General features: G+C 41.1%; 2 protein-coding genes across 2 annotated transcripts; one reads left to right on the top strand and one right to left on the bottom strand.

Annotated features, from left to right (window-relative positions):
* Positions 1-2610: 2610 nt before the first annotated feature.
* Positions 2611-14100, top strand: LOC139416520 (tubulin tyrosine ligase-like family, member 9). Its single transcript, XM_071165219.1, has 14 exons — positions 2611-2783; positions 3111-3157; positions 3661-3753; positions 3968-4079; positions 4812-4997; positions 5376-5444; positions 5652-5742; positions 5867-5907; positions 6102-6189; positions 6783-6841; positions 6982-7178; positions 11574-11687; positions 13092-13216; positions 13412-14100. Exons 1-14 carry the CDS (start codon positions 2769-2771, stop codon positions 13480-13482), a joined length of 1308 nt encoding a protein of 435 aa, XP_071021320.1. The 5' UTR covers positions 2611-2768; the 3' UTR covers positions 13483-14100.
* LOC139416519 (family with sequence similarity 217 member Ba) lies at positions 13626-22102 on the bottom strand. The gene is made up of 4 exons (XM_071165218.1): positions 21651-22102; positions 18145-18238; positions 17962-18026; positions 13626-17887 (listed from the first exon to the last, which is right to left on the bottom strand). Exons 1-4 carry the CDS (start codon positions 21755-21757, stop codon positions 16504-16506), a joined length of 1650 nt encoding a protein of 549 aa, XP_071021319.1. The 5' UTR covers positions 21758-22102; the 3' UTR covers positions 13626-16503.
* Positions 22103-22537: the final 435 nt, after the last annotated feature.

Here is a 22537-nt window from a genome sequence, read left to right as displayed (position 1 = left end):
AGATGCTGTTGGTGCTACATCTAAGTGTTGAACACATTTTCTTTCCTCTGAGTTGGTCATTTTTTAGGATTTGAAATCTGGATTGGCTATCCCCAACCTCAATCAATTTAAGAGTAAATGCATTGATTTTAGTCTGACTCAATTGATCTCAAATCCCCCACAGCTGGGAAAATGGGAAAAACGCTGTTAACTCCTGATTGATTGAATTCTTACTAATAACCCCCATAAATATTTGTCTAGTGAAGTATTTGCATATGATCTCAGTGATCATTGTCCTGTAGTATGTGTTAGAGATACCAAACAGCTAAATTCTAATCCTTGTTTAATTAAGAAGACACATTTTTTAAAGTTTTCTCCTCAAGGGTTTTCACATTACATGTTCTACTCTGATTTAGCCATACATCTAGTCTCCTGTATTCCTGACCCTGAGTTGGCTCTAGAAAATGTATCATCCATATTTATTCCTCTGGCAGATAAACATGCCTCTTTTAAAAAATTCAGAGAAAATAAATCCACTGTGATATGCTTGATCCATTTTTGCTGCAGCTCTCTGCCCCCCTGATTGCTGAATCATTAAACCATATTTTTTAAACCTGACACGTACTCCCCCTTCACAAAGGTGGTTACCGCTGTGACCTAACTAATTATCACCCTATTTCTAAACTTTCTTGCCTAGCTAAAATATTTGAATCCTTGATTAATTCTCAGCTAAAATCTTTCTTATCTTTGAAATTAATTCTAAATGTACATCAGTCAGGTTTTAGACCAGGTCATATCAGTATCTCTGCTGCATCCCTAGTTATAAGTTATGTGGATAAAAGGCAACATTGTGCTGTCCTCTTCATTAACCTGTCAAAGGCCTTCAATACTGTTGATTACTCACTGCTAATTCAGAAGCTTTCCTCAATTGGCCTAGACCAGGCCATATGAACGCACCTGCCACTTCATTAAAGCCGTTAGATGCAGTTTAACATAGCACACTGCCCTTTATTACTGGCGACAGTTTTAGTACTCATCCCTGCATTCTCTACCAGAAAGTTAGTTGTCCCTCTTTGATGTCACGTAGGGTGATACAGTGCTATGTTTTCATGTATAAAGCTCTTTTACAAATACTCCCACTTTACCTAGCATCATTACTAAACATTAGTCTTATGAGTTACCACACTCGGTCTCAGGGATGGCTATCTCTGAAAATTCCTTTGGTCTTTACCGAGTTAGGTAAATCAGGTTTAAGTTTTCTTGCAACTTATTTGTGGAACAATCTTTAAAATGTTCTTAAATGTGATGTTTTGGTTCCTGTAGTGCTATTCAGAAATCGAATTGAGGACCTTATACTGATGAATGTATTTATTTTTTATGACAGAGTTTTTCTACCTGCTTGTATTTTCTGTAATTATACTTTTTTTTAAACATTTCAATGTCAACCAGTGCAATCTAATATTTGTATTAATAAACCAAGATAGACCAGAACACGTCGTTTACAATGGAAGCAAATTAATCATAGGGTGCAGAAAACTCGGTGGGCAGAGCCAAGCACGAGCTAGTGAGATCCTATTGGCTCGTTATAGCATTTATTTTAAAATGTTCGTTAGCGAACCCTAGTTCTGTGAAGTGCGCGTGTGCACTCCTTCTAAGCAACGCAATTTTTTAGAAACTCCGTCCACTCTGTTTGTTACAGGTTGTAGTTTTGGAAACAGAAAACTGTATGGATATCAAATGTTTCATAGATGAGAAAATGAGCAGAATGTCGCCCAAAATCCATCTCTCACAGCCGGCCTCTGGGCTTTCTCTCATCACCATATATGGTACTGAGTGGAAACGCCAAGCGGATGCTTCACATTTATACATCAGGTGAAATATCTGTCTCGTTGTTCTAGCTGTAGTAAATTGGCTCTTTGGCTAGCTTTTGCTACAGCCTATGTCAATGAGCGTTAGCATTCTAGCTAACAAATGCTGCATCCAAAATAGTTATTTAAGCAAAGATCACAACCAAATATAGTCTTAGCGACTGTTATTAAAGCAATAATCAAAACGTAATTAAATGCGTATGAGAACCTTAAAAAGTTTGTTTGTTTATAAGTAATAAAAACGTAAATCTAGGCTATGTTGAATGGGCGCAGATGATGATGATGATGATGATGATGATGATGGCTTTCTTATGGTGCGTTCACGACAACTGAGAACTTGGGGAAAAACGAGGTAAACTGACGTCAGTCATCTTAAAGTCGTAAAATCGGAGCTCTAGAAAGAGGCCCAAGTTCCCTACTTGGATTCCCGAGTTAGAGGACCGTTGAAAACTAATTTTCCCAGTCGGAGCTTGTTTTATCCTAGTTCCCAATTGTCTTGAACGCACTGAATATGGAGGTTTCCGAGCTTCCAGTTGGTTCGAAGGCTGCATTAGTAGCGCATCCAAAAGACAAGCGCGTCTGTGCGTGACGTCAGTGTGTCTTGTACTGACTTAAGAGGGGGTCTACCAGTGCTGTACGCTTTTTCTCTCTTCCTATGATTTGGGAAATATGTAAATAAATGTTCAAAGATTGTGTGTAATTCATTGGAATTCATGATTATAAATACAGCTTTTTTATTCATGAGGTTGCCATGACAACATGTGTTGTCAAACCAGGTAGATACGAACTAGCTACTCCTTTCTAGTATCTGGTCAAACTACTCGACAGCTAGCTAACGTTAATGCTGCTAGCTAAACATTTAGCTAATTAAACTTTCAGCTGACCCCGGTAAACAGATGTGGCGAATGCTACCACGAAAACATGTCAAAGAATAAGGTGGGAAAGCCCTTCAAATGAAAATGTATGCATGCTCTGTGTAGCCAACTTTAGCAACGTTAACGTTACTGTTAGCGCATTTTGACCTGTGGTTCTGATACTGGTGAAGCTGCTAGAGCAGATCTAGCGCCGATTATCAGCTGCCTAGGCTGGTCTGGTCACGACTTCATTGTGTCCGACTCAGAGGCAGATATATTTAGCTTTGTCTCTGTTGTGGACTTTAGCGAAGATAATCAACTAACGTTCAATGTCTAGCTAGCTAACTTATTAGCTTGTTCAGGCAATTGTGAATGGCTAGCTATCTTAAATCATTCATTGTTTCACCAGACTGCTGGTTACAAGGGTCCTTATGGTTATCAAAAAAGAAGAGAGGGGTGAGTTGTTCTGCAAATATGGTTGTTATTAACCAGCTAACGTTAGCTACTTAACGTTACTCACTAACATGATTGGAAACATCTGACAGTACATAGACAATTTTACATTCATTTTGACACCCAGCTAGATAATTAATGATAGCCACTGTAGGCTAATGCTATTAGCTGTGTGTGTGTGTGTGTGTTTTTTTATTTGCATTTTACTAGCTATATTGTGTGTACACACTTTAAGAAGAAAAGGTTTTACATGGAACCAAAAGAGGGTTCTTCAAAGTGTTCTCCTATGGGGACAGCCGAAGAACCCATTTAGGTTCTAGATATAACTTTTTTTTCTTAGTGTAGACGGACTTACTTACATGACAATAAGTAAAATGCATATGATTTGTGATATGTGATCACAGTAATGGCAAATGTGATTTTATCTGGTGTGATGTTGGATGGCTGATGTTTGTGACATAGCCTGGCAATGGAAGATACTAACAAACCACTTGTTGACTCCTTAGGGATGGAAGAAGTTGTGTACGTTACAAATGTGGCCTAACAAACACCATTCAGGATGTCTTGCGACAAAGACCAGGCTGGATGGAGGTCAAAGAGTGAGTTGTGTAGGCTAGACCTAATGATGTAGCCACAATGTGTGTGTGTGCGTGCGTGCATCCACAACATTGAATTGTGATTAGGCTTTGTAGCATATTGTATCCAGAGTGTGTGTGAGCATTTTAAATAGCGTATTGTATCCTGAGTGACTTAGCCTACATTACAAGACGTCAAATGCCCATGTTTTTTTTGTATATATATCTGTGAGCGCAGTGATGGAGAATGGGATTTTAACTGGTGTGATGTTGGGTGGCTGAGGGAGAATTTCGACCACTCCTACATGGAAGAACACGTGAGGATATGCCATTTCCGCAATCATTATGAGGTCAGTCAGTACCGTTATAGATTAGTCAGTAACACTTAATGTGGGGCCCCCTTATCTATGTATTCATAAAGCCTTTACAACACTAGCCTACAAAAGACATTAGGCTATAACAGCCGTCATATGTATGCTTGTTAGATGACAGGCAAATCTGTTGTCATGTACAGAAGTTGTGCCTGACTAGCCTCATTAACTAGCCTCATAGAATATTTTGCCGGTGTCCATAAGGTTCATCTTTATCACTGCCTATGGGGGACATTATGTCTAAGCTGTTATGAAGGCTTTTATGATGCACAAGGATCATACAGTAGTGTTACCATGTATTGTAAAAATAGCTGTTAGCATATATGGACAGCAGGTGTGATTTGACCATATTTTCCCATGTGGCGCTCTTATTTATAGTCATGTATTATAAGGGCAATCTGCAGTTCAAACAACAGAGTTCACCCCACACTGTTTTGGTAAACAGCTGAGGAATGGGGCTGGAGAAAGGCAACCACTCTCAAATTCATAGTTAGATAGACTTATGGATGAAGGGACTGATCATCCATCTCTGAGATCAAAAATATTATTTGTTTAAGTAAGATCATAAGGCATTTCTTAAAGAGTCAATGTGTATATAGGCTATCATTCATTTAAGAGTCAAAAAAAGGATGTACTAATCGCAGATTGCCCCTCATAACGTATCACTTATGTTTGTACTGTATCATAATCTTAATTTGTTTTATCATGCAGCTGACGCGCAAGAACCTAATGGTGAAAAACCTGAAGAGGTACCGCAAAACCCTTGAGAGGGAAGCTGGCCGCATTGAAGCGTCCAAATGTGACTTTTTCCCCCGGACCTTTGAACTACCCAGTGAATACCACCTCTTTGTGGAAGAGTTCAAACGGAGTCCGGGCAGCACCTGGATCATGAAACCGGTGAGAGGACCTGCAGATTTGTTTTTTTGTTTAATATAGGCCTGTCGAACCTTTATTTAATCCATTCCCATCAGAGATACAAAAACATATATTTTCCAAGGAAGATGTGGCAAACAAGGCAGCTCCAGTTTAAAAAAACACAGAACAATCATACAACCAGAACATACCTGTGCACTAAATCTATAAGTCTACAAATGCATTATTTTCAACAGTGAACGTGACAATTCACACAAGCTTAGTTTAGCATTAGGTTGCCCTCAGTAATAAGAAGAGTAGACAAAACAAAACTATTGCTTTTACATTATGCACTAACATAATACATTTGTATCTTTATACTATAGTTATGAAGTTCAACTCCCTCTATCAATCTTTGTTCAGGTTGCAAGATCTCAGGGGAAGGGCATTTTCCTATTTCAAAAACTGAAAGACATCATGGACTGGAAAAAGGTAACACCATGCGGTAATATAATAAATTGAAACATTACATTATATGATTGTTGTGCAATGTAGATGTCTTATAGGTTGTTTCCCTTAACTTTTACATGGTTTATGTTCATGTTTGTAATTTTTTTTTTTTTTATATATATTTTTTTTTAAAGACAGACAGACAGACAAACAAACACACACTGACACTGTATGTTTGTGTTTGTACAGGATGGGAGTCGCTCAGAGGAGCAGAGAGATGAGACTCAAGTGGAGAGCTACGTTGCACAGCGCTACATAGAAAATCCCTATCTTATCAGTGGTGCATTAAACTTAAGTTTGATAATAGGTCTAAGTTTGGAATAAATTATTACACAATAGATTATTTTTATATTTCTGCATTGCTCTTCTCTAATGTTCTCTTTTTATGACCTTTCCTTAAATAGGGAGAAAATTTGACTTGAGGGTTTATGTATTGGTTACATCAGTAAGTTTCGGTCTTCTCAATCACTAAATGAATCAAAATCAAAGTAATCAAATCTAAAACCATTTTGGTAGATCATTGGATTAAAGCACTTCACTCATATGGGCTTGACACGTCAGCTGATGAAGTAAGCAACACATGCTGTAAAATATGTCAATTTAACACTGTTAACTAGAATTCATTTGTGTGCGTCTTAGTATATCCCACTGAAGGCATGGTTATATCGAGATGGTTTTGCCCGATTCTCCAGCACCCGATTCTCTCTCACCAGCATTGATGACCAGTGTATCCTTCTCCTTACCTCATTACAGCCTTGTATGTGAGCTGAGTTATTGTCTAAGAACAGTTATCTGCACACAGTAGTCGACTGTTCTGCAGCCAAATAATAATAATTGTCTTTTCCTTAGAAACAAACTCCCAACGGTCGGCTCTATTTCATCTCGACTCAATTCAGGATTAAATCCGGAATCCTAATAATAAATTGTCTGAAACAATTTGAGTCTTTTGAATTGCCTGGAATTTAAATACATTTGACCCAAATTCTGTTCTACTATTTCTCCATCATCTCTTTCTCCAGTGCCAGTCTGTTTGTGCCATCATGCCAACTCCTTGTCACTCGTTATCCTGTCATATAGTGCATTCCAAAAGTATTCAGACCTCTTGACCTTTTCCACATTTTGTTACGTTACAGCCTTATTCTAAAATGGATTAAATAATTTTTTGCACTCATGAATCTACACACAATACCCCATAATGACAAAGCAGAAACAGTTTTTTAGGAAATTGTTTGGCTTGGCAATGACAGCAATGGAGTTGGCAGGAGTACAAGCAGATCTGGGACTAGGCAAATAGAACGTCTCCTTAATGCTTCTTCTAAGATGTCCATCTCACCAATGTGGCAGTGCAAAAAACAGCACCAGATTATGATCCTGAAAAGGTGTGTAGAATTCCTTCAAAAGTCACAATGTTGTGGGGTAATCTAATCCGAATGTTTAGTAAGACCACTGCTAAACACAATTTAAGAATAAATGACTTTGCTATGAATCTCTCCCTCTATTCTCCCTTCCGTGTGTGTAGGGCTGTAAGTGGCAGATGCAGCAGCTTCGGCGATACCTGACTGCGAGGCATGGCACAGAGACCATAGAGGCTTTGTTTAAGGACGTTGACAACATATTTGTCCGTAGCCTGCAGAGTGTGCAGAAAGTAATCATCAACGACAAACACTGCTTTGAGCTCTATGGCTATGACATCCTACTGGATCAGGACCTCAAACCGTGAGACACACGCACACCTCCATCCTCATTCCCCACCGACTGACTGTATTTCTAATGCAAAACCTTAGCCAGTCTGAGCCCAGTATGTAACCACTGAATTGCTTTATAAATCTGACGTTTATGTAGGAAGGAACCTCATGAAGCTGGTTGAGGGAATGCAAAGAGTGTGCAAAGCTGTCATCAAGGCAAAGGGTGGCTCCATTGAAGAATCTCAAATATAAATATATTTTCATTTGTTCAACACTTTTTTGGTTACTACATGATTCCATATGTGTTATTTCACAGTTTTGATTTCTTCACTATTATTGTACAATGTAGAAAATAGTAAAAATAAAGAACCCCTTGAATGAAAGGGAGAGGGGGATACCTAGTCAGTTGTACAACTTAATACCTTCAACTGAAATATGTCTTCCGCATTTAACCCAACCCCTCTGAATCAGATAGGTACGGTGGGCTGCCTTAATCGACATCCATGTTTTGAGTAGATGTATCCAAACTTTTGATTGGTACTGTATATATATATATATATACAGTACCAATATATATATATATATATATATATATATATATATATATATATACAGTATATATACAGTGCATTTGGAAAGTTTTCAGGCCCCTTAACTTTTTCCACATTTTGTTACGTTACAGCCTTATTCTAAAATGTATTAAATTGTTTGTTTTTCTTATCAATCTACACACAAGACCCCATAATGACAAAACAAAAAACATTTGCAGATGTATTAAAAATAAAAACTGATGTAACATTTACATAAGTATTCAGACACTTTACTCAGTACTTTGGCAGCGATTACAGCCTTGAGTCTTCTTGGGTATGTATGACGCTATAAGCTTGGCACACCTGTATTTTAGTTTTTCCCATTGTTCTCTGGAGATCCTCAAGCTCTGTCAGGTTGGATGGGGAGCGTCACAGCATAGTTATTTTCAGGTCTCTCCAGAGATGTTCGATTGGGTTCAAGTCCGGGCTCTGGCTGGGTCACTCAAGGACATTGAGACTTGTTCCAAAGCCACTCTTGCGTTGTCTTGGCACTGTGCTTAGGGTCGATGTCCTGTTGGAAGGTGAACCTTCACCCCAGTCTGAGGTCCTGAGCTCTCTGGAGCAGGTTTTCATCAAGGATCTCTCTCTACTTTGCTCCGTTCATCTTTCCCTCAGTCCTGACAAGTCTCCCAGTCCCTGCCACTGAAAAACATCCTCAGAGCATGATGCTGCTACCACCATGCTTTTCCATAGGTACCAGGTTTCCTCCAAGACGTGACGCTTGACATTCAGGCCAAAGAGTTCAATCTTTGTATCATCAGATCAGAGAATCTTGTTTCTCATGGTCTGAGAGTCCTGTAGGTGCCTTTTGACGAACTTCAAGCGGGCTGTCATGTGCTTTTTACTGATGAGTGGCTTTCGTTTGGCCATCCTACCATAAAGGCCTGATTGGTGGAGTGCTGAAGAGATGGTTGTCCTTCTGGAAGATTCTCCCATCTCTACAGAGGAACTCTGGAGCTCTGTCACTGTAACCATCGGGTTCTTGGTCACCTCTCTGACCAAGTCCCTTCTCCCCCGATTGCTCAGTTTGGCCGGGCGGCCAGCTCTCGGTCGAGTCCTGGTGGTTCCAAACTTTTTCAGTTTAATAATGATGGAGGCCACTGTGTTCTTGGGGACCTTCAATGCTGCAGACATTTTTTGGTACCCTTCCCCAGATCTGTACCTCGACACAATCCTGTCTCGGAGCTCTACAGACTATTCCTTCGACCTCGTGGCTTAGTTTTTGTTCTGACATGCACTTTCAACTGTGGGACCTTAAATAGTCAGATGTGTGCCTTTCCAAATCATGTCCAATCAATGGAATTTACCATAGGTAGACTCCAATCCAGTTGTAGAAACATCTCAAGGATGATCAATGGAAATTGTTTGTATATGAGCTCAATTTCGAGTCTCATAGCATAGGATCTGACTACCTATGTAAATAAGGTATATCTGTTTTTTAAATTTAATAAATGTGCAACATTTTCTAGAAATCTGTTTTCCCTTTGTCATTATAGAATGTTGTGTGTAGATTGATGAGAGAAAACAAATATTCAATACATTTTAGAATATGACTGTAATGTGGAAAAAGTCAAGGGGTGTGAATTATTTCTGAAGGCACTGTAGATGAGCAAACAAATAAATGAGTGATACCCCCTCCACTTATTTGCCCATCCAAAGAATTAACCAAATATACAGATGGAGATTCAGTGAAACGAATCACATTGATTTGTTAAGACTTGTCACAGTCTTTTGGTCGGGAGTAGGCCTAGGCTACTAATTGACATAGAGTGAAGAGCAAAATAATCCACTTGTTAATTTTTCAATTTAACCTTAATTTAACTAGGCAAGTCAGTTAAGAACAAATTCTTATTTACAATGACGGCCTACACCGACCAAACCCGGACGACGCTGGTCCAATTGTGCACGGCCGGTTGTGATACAGACTGGATTCGAACCAGGGTGTCTGTAGTGACGCCTTAAGGACTGAGATGCAGTGCCTTAGACCGCTGCGCCACGCCACTCGGGAGCCCCAACATGCTGGCAAAATGTTCTGATCAGTGCTAATAAATTTGTCAACTAGACAAGATGATCATGCGCAGCACTCACCTCAACTTAGCTAACATTTCCACAGCCTAATTGTAGCCTTAACAATATCCAAATGGAGATATTGGTTGATTTATCAAGACCCCACGCTTGTCTCATAACAGTTTGGATGACTTTGTTAGTTTTAGCAAGTTTTAGCAAGCAACAATTTGATGCCATCAATTGTATTAGCCTACTTTATTCCAATATTTTTGTCGTTCAGGTATATTTAGTCCCACAGTAATTCTTTATGGATCCATCCAGTTGTGGTTAAGAAAGCAGTGCATGTGGTGAGCTATGCGAAGAGATGGGTGAGACATGCCTCGCAAAGTTTAGAACTGCCGGGATGATAGTAGTAACGGGCGCTGCCTAGCAACCATCAAGAGTTTAAGAGCGTAGGCAGAACTTTACTGCAATCATGACTAGGTCGATTGGAAGAAATATAAGTATAGGCTTTGTCACCGACAATACCTTTCATATATAAAGAAAAGTTGGCGGGATGCTAAAGTTGGCAGGAAAATGTCATGGTTTGAAAGGTGTATAGTGTATAAGGTTCAGGGCAGGGTACTGGGCGGAGGCCAGCTAGTGGCGAGTGTTTACAATAGAAGCTGTTTATCAGTCTCTTGGTCCCAGCTTCAATGCACCTGTACGGTCTCCGCCTTCTAGATGGTAGCGGGGTGAACAGGCCGTGGCTCGTGTGACTGAGGTCCTTGATGGTCTTCTTGGCCTTCCTATGACACCGGTGCTGTAGATGTCCTGGAGGGCAGACAGTGTGCCCCCGATGATGCGTTGGGCTTACCACACCACCTTCTGGAGAGCCCTGCGGTTGCGGACAGTGCAATTGCCGTACTAGGTGGTGATACAGCCTGACAGGATGCTCTCAATGGTGCATCTGTAGAAGTCTGTGAGGGTCTTAGGGGCCAAGCCACATTTCTTCAGCCTCCTGAGGTTGAAAAAGCACTGTTGTGCCTTCTTTACCATGCTGTCTGTGTGAAGGGACCATTTCAGGTTGTCAGTGATATGCACACTGAGGAACTTGAAGCTTTTGACCCTCTCCACTGTGCCCCATCAATGTGGATAGGGGCGTGCTCTCTCTGCTTTCTCCTGTAGTCCACGATCAGCTCCTTCGTTTTGTTGAGGGGGAGGTTATTTTCTTGGCACCACTCCGCCAGAGCTCCAACGTCCTCCCTGTAGGCCGACTCGTCATTGTTGGTAATCAGGTCTACCACTGTTGTCGTCAGCAAACTTGATGATTCAGTTGGAGACCTGCATGGCCAAGCAGTCATGGATGAACAGGGAGTACAGGAGGAGGCTGAGCACGGACTTCTGCGGGGAGGTGTTGCCTAACTTACCTACCTTCACCATTTGAGGTCGACCCATCAGGAAGTCCAGGACCCAGTTGCACAGGGAGGGGTTCAGACCCAGGGCCCTGAGCTTAGTGATGTGCTTGGAGGGCACTATGGTGTTGAAGGCTGAGCTGTAGTCAATGAACAGCATTCTGACATAGGTATTTAGGGGAAGTCTGCAGTACAATGGCGATTGCGTCATCCGTGGATCTGTTGGTGTGTCCACAATGTAAAGTGGTAGCTAGGTCTGTCACAATTCTTGGATCATCTTAATGTTAGATCATTGCCGTCATCCTTAATCTCTTTTAGGCCAATTCAGAATTATAAGCGGACGCAACTCTTCACTTAATCTTTCATTGATGTCAATGGGAGACTGGTGCGAACATTCAAGTCGGATTGCAATTCCTAATTTGTGTCTCTCCACAGGTGGCTGATAGAGGTGAACGCCTCTCCCTCTCTCACCGCCAGCAGCCAAGAGGACTACGAGATGAAGTGTTGTCTGCTGGAGGATACCTTACACATTGTGGATATGGAGGGCAGGTAGGGAGTGGGGAAAGGATACTCAACCCAGGGCCAATATGCCTACTGGTTTCCTTCTTTGCTTTTGATTTAGCCACTGATTTAGACCTCGGAAATCAAGATTCTCAGGCCAATTGGTGACATTATTTGGGTTTTAAAGTAACTCTCCAAGGAAAATATAGTTTTTAAAAGCTAATTCTGTGAACTCATAGCCAAATAATGTTGTTGACTCACAAGTCCTTTATTTGTGGCCAAAACATAAATTATAGAATAACCACTTTAATACCCCTCCTCAAACCTGTATCTGAAACAGACTGTTTCAAAAAGTTGACCTCTCACACTTTGGCCGATATGTCTAATTGGCTGAACTGGCAAATCAACTGTTCGGACAGGGGTTCACAGAAGGGGGTGTCGTATTTCCTAGAAGATCTAGACAGCTAAAATACTGGACAGCTACTGAAAAATCCACAGACAAAATGGCCCCCTAGTGATAGAGCTGAATATCTCTGGATTAGGGTAGACGTCATTTGGGAAACCAGTAGGCATGAATTTGAGTTTTCCCTTTTAAAAGGGAAACCACACTACAGGTTCAACTCAGAATGTTTACTCTGTACTAACATAAACCGCGTTACACCTGACATACCCTATAAGCTCCAGTGCAGACTGCAATTGTCACTAGATATTGACCTAGCCTCAAAATATACAGTATCAACATTCTGAGTGACCCGCAGTGTGGTTGCCTTTAGTGATGGAATTGGATCCAAATATTGGCATGCTCCTTTCCTATCTTCGTTACTTTCCACTGATGAGAAGACTTGATTTGTAGTCTCCCTGTGCAGATGGATTACCTCCCGTATGAACAATGTTCCAAAATACATGTCTGCACCGATACAAACGTCCAGTTGGTATAGTCGGAAATGGACAGGAAAGCAGGAAATCCAGCTTTCTTACTTCACCGCCTTTTCCGATTGTACACTGGTATAAATATCCACACCGGACAGCTAGCTAGATGGAGCTGGCAGAGAATATTTTCAATGTGTATTTTCCAAGTTAGTAGTTTGCATGAGCCATGACAGCGAATGTTAGTGTTACAAGCTTTCCACCACTGACTGGCTGTGGCTATAATTAGCCTAGCTATCTGCGTCCACCTCTTTCATGTTTCCGGGGTGATAGTATATCAAGGGCACAATTCCCGCCTGCATTTTAAGCTGAGCCTACCCAAATGTATGATTTGTTGGGAGAGTTGTCTGTCTGAAGAGCACCGTCCCTGAAAGATTTTCTTCTCCCCTTTCGAAGTTGCCAAGAAAATCCCCTATTGTTCCCAGACATAAGGTAACAGCACTTCCTGAGACTACTTAATAGGGGAAAGTGATTTGATGTTATTTTTCCTATCATCTATATTCTCTCTTTGGTTGTTCTCCTTAGATTGACTGGCAGAGAGAAGAGGGTTGGTGGCTATGACCTTATGTGGAACGATGGACCCGTCTACAGAGAAGATGTCAACCTAGAGACACTGGGCAGTGCCTGTTTCACTGCAAACACACACCTCGGTAAGTCTGGCTTAAACTGTTACTCTCAGTCACCACACTTGGGTTCAAGTTCATCTCATGTCAGTCAAACAAAAAAGCCTCATAGAAAATGATTGTCTCTTAAACATGAATTTTTACACTTCAATACATTTGCTTCTCACCTTAGAGAGAGCATAATATCAGGTTGTGTTTTGACAACTGTTTTCTCCACAACAGGCTGTGTAAACGACAGAAAGAAGCAACTCCGTCAGCTTCTAAAACCTTTTCCAGGCAAGAAGAGGATATGACACACTACCCAAAAAGATTTTCCAATTGAAATCAACAAGCCTACATATCACCACAGTTTCCATCAAAATTTCATAAATATGTATTTTCTTACAACCTCACTCAGATGGTGAGGTCACACTCACACAATGACATCACTCGATGATTCAGTGCAAAGCATATTTATTTCTATGCCTTACAAACAACTGCATTCAACATTGAGAAAATATGCACCACTTTCTGTGTGCGTGTGAATGTTTACGACAACTCTACTCCCTGATCTATGGCTTAGATACTTTACATTAATATTGAATAAATAAAGTGCAATTTAACACAGTACGACTATTACATGTATGTAGCGTTTCAATTAATAAATTCCACATAAAGTACAATACATTGATAGACGTTCTAATGTAAACAAATTGAATAACTGTTAAATTATGCAAAACAATATACATTCAGATTTTTTGCTTAACATTTTTCCTACCCAAAACTGTAAACATAAATGTCAATGATAAATGCGAATCAAAATGTGATTAACACAATATCTATCATAAATAGAACTATGGTGTACAAAATTTGGAAAAATATGCATTTACATTCGTAGCAAACATTAGACTGTCTCTCTTGAACAAAAAAAAGAGCTTATAGCCCTATGCAAATTATACTTGTAATAGACAATGTCAATTAAAGTCTATTCAAACAAGAGAAAGCCCTTACACAAGTATACCTTGAATAGAGTATATCATTCATATTGAACCAATAAACCATCATTCCAACAATATCTCAGTGTGTCTCTCCCCGTATTCAACCATTAAACTCTTAGACACAGAAACAAATGAGGCACCAAAGAAAGATACACGATGGTCAAGCAACAAAGGAAAAACAAACAGTGAGAGAATAAAGGAACAAATACATTCCAACACCAGAAACAGCTCCACTAGACCGGTGATGATGGCTATTTTGAGTGAACCTCAGGCTCTGTGGATCAGCCTACTTGCTGACTAAATAATTAATGGTTGACTAATAATATGTTGTCTACTTTTCAACATCAATAACCTGTACTGACAAAACTGGCTGTACAGTGCAAAGTGCCTTGAGCCCAAAGTTTTCAGTTTGCCTAAAAGCCTTAATTGATTACAGTCTGAAATAAACATGTCTGGAAAAAAATATTTACTCCACACATTAGATCATAATATCAGATATCATGGTCCAAGCTCCATGTAAAGGCTTGCGTGTATTGGCCAAACCAAAATTGTTACAGTGCAAGATTGTTACAGTACAACATGTTGGCAATGTTTTTATTCTTTGACCTATTAAAGTATCACTTAAAATCAAGTCTACATGAAATAGATGATTATATATTTTTTATTTGACCTTTTGAAAGTTGCAAACAGCTAGCGTAGTGATTTAAACAGCAGTAAAACAGTTACAGAGCCTTCAGAAAGTATTCACACCCCTTGACATTTTCCACATGTTGTTGTGTTAGAGCCTGAATTTCAAATGGATTAAATTAAGATTTTGTATCACTGGCAGAGCCTGTTTCACTGTGGAATTATGTTTTTAGAACATTTTTACAAATTAATTACGGATGAAAAGCTTGAGTTAATAATTATTCCAGCCTTTTGTTATGGCAAGCCTAAATAAGTTCAGGAATCTCAAACAAAGATTCAACCACAAAGACATGGGATGTTTTCCAATGCCTTGCTAAGGGCACCTATTGGTAGATACAAATAAAAAAAAACAGACATTGAATATCCTTTTGAGCATGGTGAAGTTATTAATTACAATTTGGATGGTGTATCAATACAGTGTAGTCACAATGTAGTCATTTCAAAGATACAGGCGTCCTTCCTAACTCAGTTGCCAGAGAGGAAGGGAACTACTCAGGGACTTCACAATGGGGCCAATGGTGACTTTAAAACAGTTAGAGTTTAATGGCTGTGATAGGAGAAAACTGAGGATGGATCAACGACATTGTAGTTACTTCACAATATTAACCTAAATGACAGAGTGAAAAAAACAAAAACCTGAACAGAATACAAATATTGCAAAACATGCATCCTGTTTGCAACAAGGCACTAAAGTACTATTGCAAAAAAAAAAATGTGGCAAAGAAATTAACTTTATATCCTTAATACAAAGCGTTATGTTTGGGGCAAATCCAACACATCACTGAATACCACTCTATATTTAAGCATGATGGTGGTGGTTTCATCATGTTATGGGCATGCTTGTCATCGACAAGGACGATGGAGTTCTTTTTAGGATAAAAAGAAACAGAATATAGATAAGCACAGGCAAAATCCAAAAGGAAAACCTGGTTCAGTCTGCTTTCCAACAGACACCGGGAGACAAATTCACCTTTCAGCATGACAATAACCTAAAAGTTGCTTACCAAGACGACATTGAATGTTCCCAAGTGGCCTAGTTACAGTTTTTACTTATAATCGGCTTGAAAATCTAGGGCAAGACTTGAAAATGGCTGTCTAGCACTGATCAACAACCAACTTCAGAGATAAAAAAAAAATAATAATAATAATAATGTGCAAATATTGTACAGTCCAGATGTGCAAAGCTCTTAGAGACTTACCCAGAAAGACTCAAAGCTGTAAATTGCTGCCAAAGGTGATTCTAACATGTATTTTTATTTATTTAACTAGGCAAGTCAGTTAAGAACAAATTCTTATTTACAATGATGGGGGACTGCAGTGACGCCCCTTGCACTGAGATGCAGTGCCTTAGACCGCTGTGCCACTTGGGAGCCCCATTGACTCAAGAGTGTGAATACTTACATAAATGAGATGTTTCTGTATTTAACTTTCAATACATTTGCAAACATTTCGAAAAACATGTTTCCACTTTGTCATTATGGGGCATTTTATGTAGATCGGTGAGAGAAAAAATATATTTCATCCATTTTGAATTCAGGCTGTAACACGACAAAAAGTAAAAGGATATGAATACTTTCTGAAGGCACTGTATATTATATAGAACTTTATCAAGCATAACTTTAAGCTCCTGTACTGAGCCAGGAAATGTGGTTACTTGGCAATAAAGTGAACATTCTTTGCTTTTCCATTCGCTTTGGCAGACAACGGTGCCTTGAAGAGAGAGAGTGGCTCTTTTACTGTTCTTTTAACCCCACTTTTAGATGCCTGACTTCCTGTTTCTGTCCTCTGACAGTCTTTCTCGACCCTCTTGATCGTGTTAGCCTCTCGTTTACTTCCAGAGTGTGTGTGTTTCTCCACACCCGCCTTAGCCGTACTGGACTCCTTCCTCACCTCGGCTTCCGAATTGGCTCTGGCGCGGCCTTTCTTCACACTGGCCTGACCTTTACCGTTAGTGCCTGGCTCCTGGGCGGGTTTACGGATGTTGCCAACCGCCTGCATGTGTCTGACGTGGCTTCTTCCTGCCGAGGGGCTACCTGGAGTCTGTCCTCCCCCACTGCAGCCTGTGGCCCTACTCTCAGAGGAAGTGACCCGGCTCTCACTGCTGCTCCTCTTCGGGGGAACCCCGGGCCTGGCTCGGCGCTCCAGCAGGGGACTGAGGCGCGAGTGGCGCTGGTAGGCATAGGAGGAGCAGCTCCCGTTGCACAGAGGGTAGCGGATGTGACAATGGGGGCAGACTGGGAGGCAGGAGAGCTGCTGTGCTGCCAGCGAGGGGGGGTTGTGAGGGGCAAGCGGGAAGGCGCGCTGACACTGCCGCAGGCCTTTGGGGGAGCTGAGGCGGCTGGGTGGCGCCGTGTGGGGCCGAGGTGCGTTCGTGGTGGTGGCAGAGGGGAAGCCCAGGGCCCTAGGACGGCCCCCCGCAGGTCGGCAGGCCTCCGCCTGCACAGTCTGGATCTGGAGCCACTCCAACTGCAGCAGCCTCTCCAGGTACTTCTCCAGGGGCCCCACAGGTTTGGGGCGAGGTGCGCCTCGGCCCTCCGTGTGGAGGAACACAGCCAGCTGGCGTAGGCTCCAGGTATTGAAGGGAGGAGGCAGGAAGTCAGGGTAGTTGTAGCTGACGTTGTCGCTCGTGGCCCCGTGTGGTCCTGGGAAGGCTGGGGGGAAGTCGCTGGAGTTGATCACTTCAGCGCGGAGGTTGAGATGGGGTGGGGTGCAGGGGGTACAGGGGGAGGGGAGTACAGGCAGTCTCTCTGAGTCTGACAGGTCACTGGCGCTGTCCGAGTCGACTTCCTTCTGCTCAAACTGTCTGAGGGACTCCAGGGTGGGGACTTGAGTGTGTGTGTGAAGCCGCATTGGCCCCTGGCGCAGCCCAGGTATAGGGGAGAGGGGCAGAGAGAGAGCTTTCCGACTTCGGCCCAGTACCCCATGGTTCTGATCTAACTCACCGCAACATGGGGACGTTCGCTGAACCTCTCGCTTCTCTTGCCTCTGTGTGGAGTGTGTGTGTGGTTTAGACTTCAAGCCTCCTTCTTGAGGGCTGTGGAGAGTTAGTGTTATTAAGGATTTGACTGGACTGAGTCATTTTAAGAAAGGGTTCCCCAATAAACTTACCTTGCCAGTTTGCTAGTGTTTCGAGTAGTGCCAGATTTGACTCTGCTTCCCTTTGAATGAATGCCCTGAGGAGAAAATGTACCATATAAGTTATTTGCCAAACACTAGTCTGGTTATTAATGGTAATTGTGCACATGACAAGACCTCATGATCTGCAAGATGATTTCACCACCAGTCACTCACCCTCTGGATTGTCGACACAGTGTCCTTATCCTGACCTGGAAGGGCATTCTTGAGTTGAGCTCCTGCCTTCTTCACCTTGTTAGCTTTCTTTGAACTGTTGAAACAAGAGAGTGGAGTGAGGAGACAGGAGAGAGCTTGTAATTATCTCTTTGCACTATACGCAATTTGGAGTGTTCCTGCATGTGGGCATTCCTGAATTTGCAGAAACCCCTCTTTATACTTCTATTGGTCACTTTTTAAGCTACGACTCCGGTATACAGGCAGGAGGCGGTGGCGCGCCAGTACAGTAGGTGGCAGTAATGCACCATAACGTTGGATGCCAACCGCCAATAAACCCCACAGAAGAAGAAGTGCCTGTCGGCCATTGCTATCCTGCAGTTATGTTAACAATGGCTAGGGCAGGTGTTCGACAAATGTTAGCGAAGGACACTGGATGCTAGGTAGCTAACTAGGACACAGGCGGTACATAGGAAACAGGATATGTAGGTAGCTAGGGCACTGTTTTCCGCAGTTCTATTAACCACGGTGAGGGCAGGTGTTCAGCAGGCGTTAGAGAAGGAGTTAATCCATTTGAATTCAATCACTTTTTGACACCCCCCCCCCCTTTTGATTTGAACAAAACCTTCCATACATATTTGTCCATTGTAGAAGTGCTCAGAAAGTGACTTTTTTTGGCCTGAATGCTAAAACATTCAAGACATAAAAGGTGCTCAAAGTTGACCTATTTTGCATACCATACCATCACTGATAAAGATAAACAGTTGAGATTGATATAATTTAAAAACTTACAAAACAGGGCTGTCAAACTGTTTTATAATTATTTTTGATTAAAAAAAAGAGTTTTTTTTTCCTTCATCGTCAATGATCTAAAACTCTGATTTTTTTCATATTCGTATATGTTGAAACTAGACCCTATTTTACTTAATCTGAGGTTTTCGGTTGTGCCTGCCATCAATTAAGGTACAACATGCTCTTGAATAAAGGTTGGGTGTCGTGTTTTGGCTGATAAATGTAGTAAATAGAATCAAATTGAAATTTCGACTTTCAAATAGTATGACAAAGATAGTTATAGGTCCACACATAGAAGAATGTTGATTTGAATGGGAATTTCTTGTTTTAAATTATACTCAATCCTCCATAAGAAACTATTGAAATCATAGAAATAAAGATAATAGAAAATACATGACCGCTGGATCCTTGTGGTAGTAGTTAGAAGTTACAATTTCAATTCAATTTAAATCGTGTACCAGCTAAATTGCAGTGGTCTGAAAGGAACAGGTCCATTATATGAATTATATTTCTATGATTTAAATGACACCCACCCTGTATTCAAGAGCATGTTGTGTCTCAACCGATTGAGGACACAATAGAAACATCTAAGAGGAAGACTCTAAGCTACAACATATGCGGTTCTGAAAAACTTGGCATTTACGAGTTTTTAGATAATTGATGTTAAAAGGTTAAGGTCCTTTGATGTGGATTCAGTGTATACAAACTGTGTAATTCCTTGCTCTGCTGAATTGCTGATTACTGCCACGGTGTACTTCCTGTGTTTTTATATAATGTATTTTACGCACCAGTGCATAATCTGTCTTTTTATGCCTCGATCATACCAACAGTGTCTGCATTTTGGTACACCAGAAGTGCATTTATTTCCAATGGAACGATGTGTTTGCCTTGCAGCGTTACGTTGCAGTGCGTTCTGTGTGGTGAATGCGTCAAACAGTGTGCGTAGCTGGCTTGACAGAAATGGTAGCAGAAGATGAATGTTTAACTTTTGTTGCACACATCCACATTATGCTGCATACTATTTTGCGCAACAACAGTATCTGTGTGATCAAGGCGTCCCGCACTCAACTCTGACGCTTCGATTTCGCAAAATAGTACGCAGCATCATCTGGATATGTATGCAACAAAAGTTCAACATTCACCTTCTGCTACCATTTCTGTCAAGCCGTCTACACATACAGTTTGACGCATACGTTCGATAAATCCAACATATGCACCTCACCGAACGCACTGCAACTGCCTCTGCAATGCTGCAAACGCAACGTTTCATTGGAAATGAATGTAATTATGGTGTACCAAAATGCAATGATGTTGTCGGTGTGTTCAACGCGTTAATGCTTTGCAGTTGTGCATCCTGATGTACTATGCTGACTGCTCCCTTATGTACTCTTTTGTACATACATTCTGTTTAAAGTTCAATAAAGTTTATTGCAACGTGCTGGCCACCTACCTCCTCTTCTATCTTTTACATTTAAAGGTAATTTTTTTAAAAATGTTTATTGAATTTATTTATGAAATTATAACATTTTGATCATCCTGTTTGTAAGCTCTTAAATGATATCAACCATTTACTGTATATTTTCCAGTGATGAAGACATGGATGTCTCTTGGTATGGTGGGGTATGGAAAATGGGTCAACTTCGAGCACCTCTATCTCCTGAATGATTTGGCACTGAGGTCCAAAAAGTAACTTACTGACCATTTCTTCCATGGGCAAACATGTATACAAAGTTTTGTTTAAATCAAAAGTGAAGCTGTCAAAAAGTGATTGAATTCATATGGATTTACCCGAAGGACAAATGGTGCTAGCTAGGACTCTGGCGGTACACTGCAGGCAGGATAGGTAGCTAGCTAGAACACCAGTATACAGTGTCCTTTGCCCCGGAAAAACTCAAATAATACTTTTATTTCCCATTTGACCCAGATTTTGATAACGTAGATAATCAGGGGAAATCCAGAATATCAAAAGTGTCACACAAACATGAAGATATCTTGCTCTTTGGGAGGGGGCATGCCTGCAGATGCAGGAATGCCCACATGCAGAAACAATTGCAGGCCGCAATCACACACTATTGGGAAATTGTGGGGAATGCATGAATTATCAACCCAAGAAGTGCTAGCTAGCTCTTTTACTCCTGAGGTGCTGACCTGTTGCACCCTCTATACCCTCCCCACCCCCCCTATTTATATTTCTATGGGCACAAGCACTGTTCATGACACAAACTGTTCACACCCCTCTTGTTGGCATAGAGAACTTTGCAGGTTTAAAGCTTATGTCCTGCAATTCTACACATTTGTCATGAAGTGCAGATAAAAAAAAATACTTTTAAAACCAATTTTCTTGCAATTCTATACATTTTACCACGCCTAATGTATATTCATATGAAATTTGAGTGGCTCGAACATTACTACAGTTTTGGAAACCACTGCTCTATATAACCACTGTGATTATTATTTGACCCTGCTGGTCATCTATGGACGTTTGAATATCTTGAACGATCTGGCCTTAATGGCCATGTACCCTTATAATATTAACCCGTACAGCCAGAAGAGGAATTGCCACCTCTCAGAGCCTGGTTCCTCTCTAGGTTTCTTCCTAGCCAGTGCTTCTACATCTGCATTGCTTGCTCTTTGGGGTTGTAGGATGGGTTTCTGTATAAACACTTTGTGACAACTACTGATGTAAAAAGGGCTTTATAATACATTTGATTGATTACCTCGTAATCGGTTCGTTATTTTCAGAATTCTTCGTACGTATCTTCTCTTTGGAAACAACGCGTTTCAATGCCGTGGAGGCAGTGCGTTCCTGCATAATGGGGCCCATGATCCTGGAGCTCAAGGACAGCTGCTTTCAGTCCAATGCAACGGAATAACGTCCTACTGTAGCTATAGATGCCAACCTAAATCCCATATGAGGTACTCCATGTTAAGGGTAAAATCGTCCATATTATCGAAAGTGATGCAGTGCATAATGCGCATATCAGGAGTCTATTCCCGTGCGAAAACAAATACTGTAATAATATTCCAGTTTTCTCAATGGTTTACTGCCGTGTCGTGTACGGCAGCTAACGTGAGCCCCCGATCAATAAAACAACTGTATCCTAAATTCGTTTCCGCTATCACTGTGTCGAATAGGCTTGTTTACTTGCTGCGGTCCCTGTCTGGCACAGTTCCGTAGCCCACTTCTGGGATGCGTTCAGTTCGTTAAACGATTTGCTACGTTGCATGACGTACACGTTTCCCTAAAACGGTGCGCACCGTTCTTCAACATTGTTTGAAGTGTGTTTGCTCCCGTTTGACAGGTGTGATCAATATGTGTCTGCCCATTTCAAATCGCAAAATTCGTGCAGCACACAATCGTCCTCTATGCCACCATAGCCTATTCACAACATTCAACTGGTCGTTCAGAACAGGACCGTTTCTAACGTTGTGTTAGTTCTGCTGAATGCGGCCCTGTTGTGCTAGCAGAGAAAAGCATTATGGGAATTGATGTCATTACAACTGACGCTTTAAGGACACACATGCTGTATTGTTTTCTCTATTTAATCCTTAACCATATAGATGTTTAAATATGTTTCAGGTTCAGTAGGTACATTTTTGTTAA

This window comes from Oncorhynchus clarkii, chromosome 9 (assembly GCF_045791955.1).
Source record: "Oncorhynchus clarkii lewisi isolate Uvic-CL-2024 chromosome 9, UVic_Ocla_1.0, whole genome shotgun sequence".
NCBI lineage: Eukaryota > Metazoa > Chordata > Actinopteri > Salmoniformes > Salmonidae > Oncorhynchus > Oncorhynchus clarkii.
The sequence above is the reverse complement of the archived record's forward strand: the minus strand, read 5'-3'. Positions and strand labels throughout refer to the sequence as shown.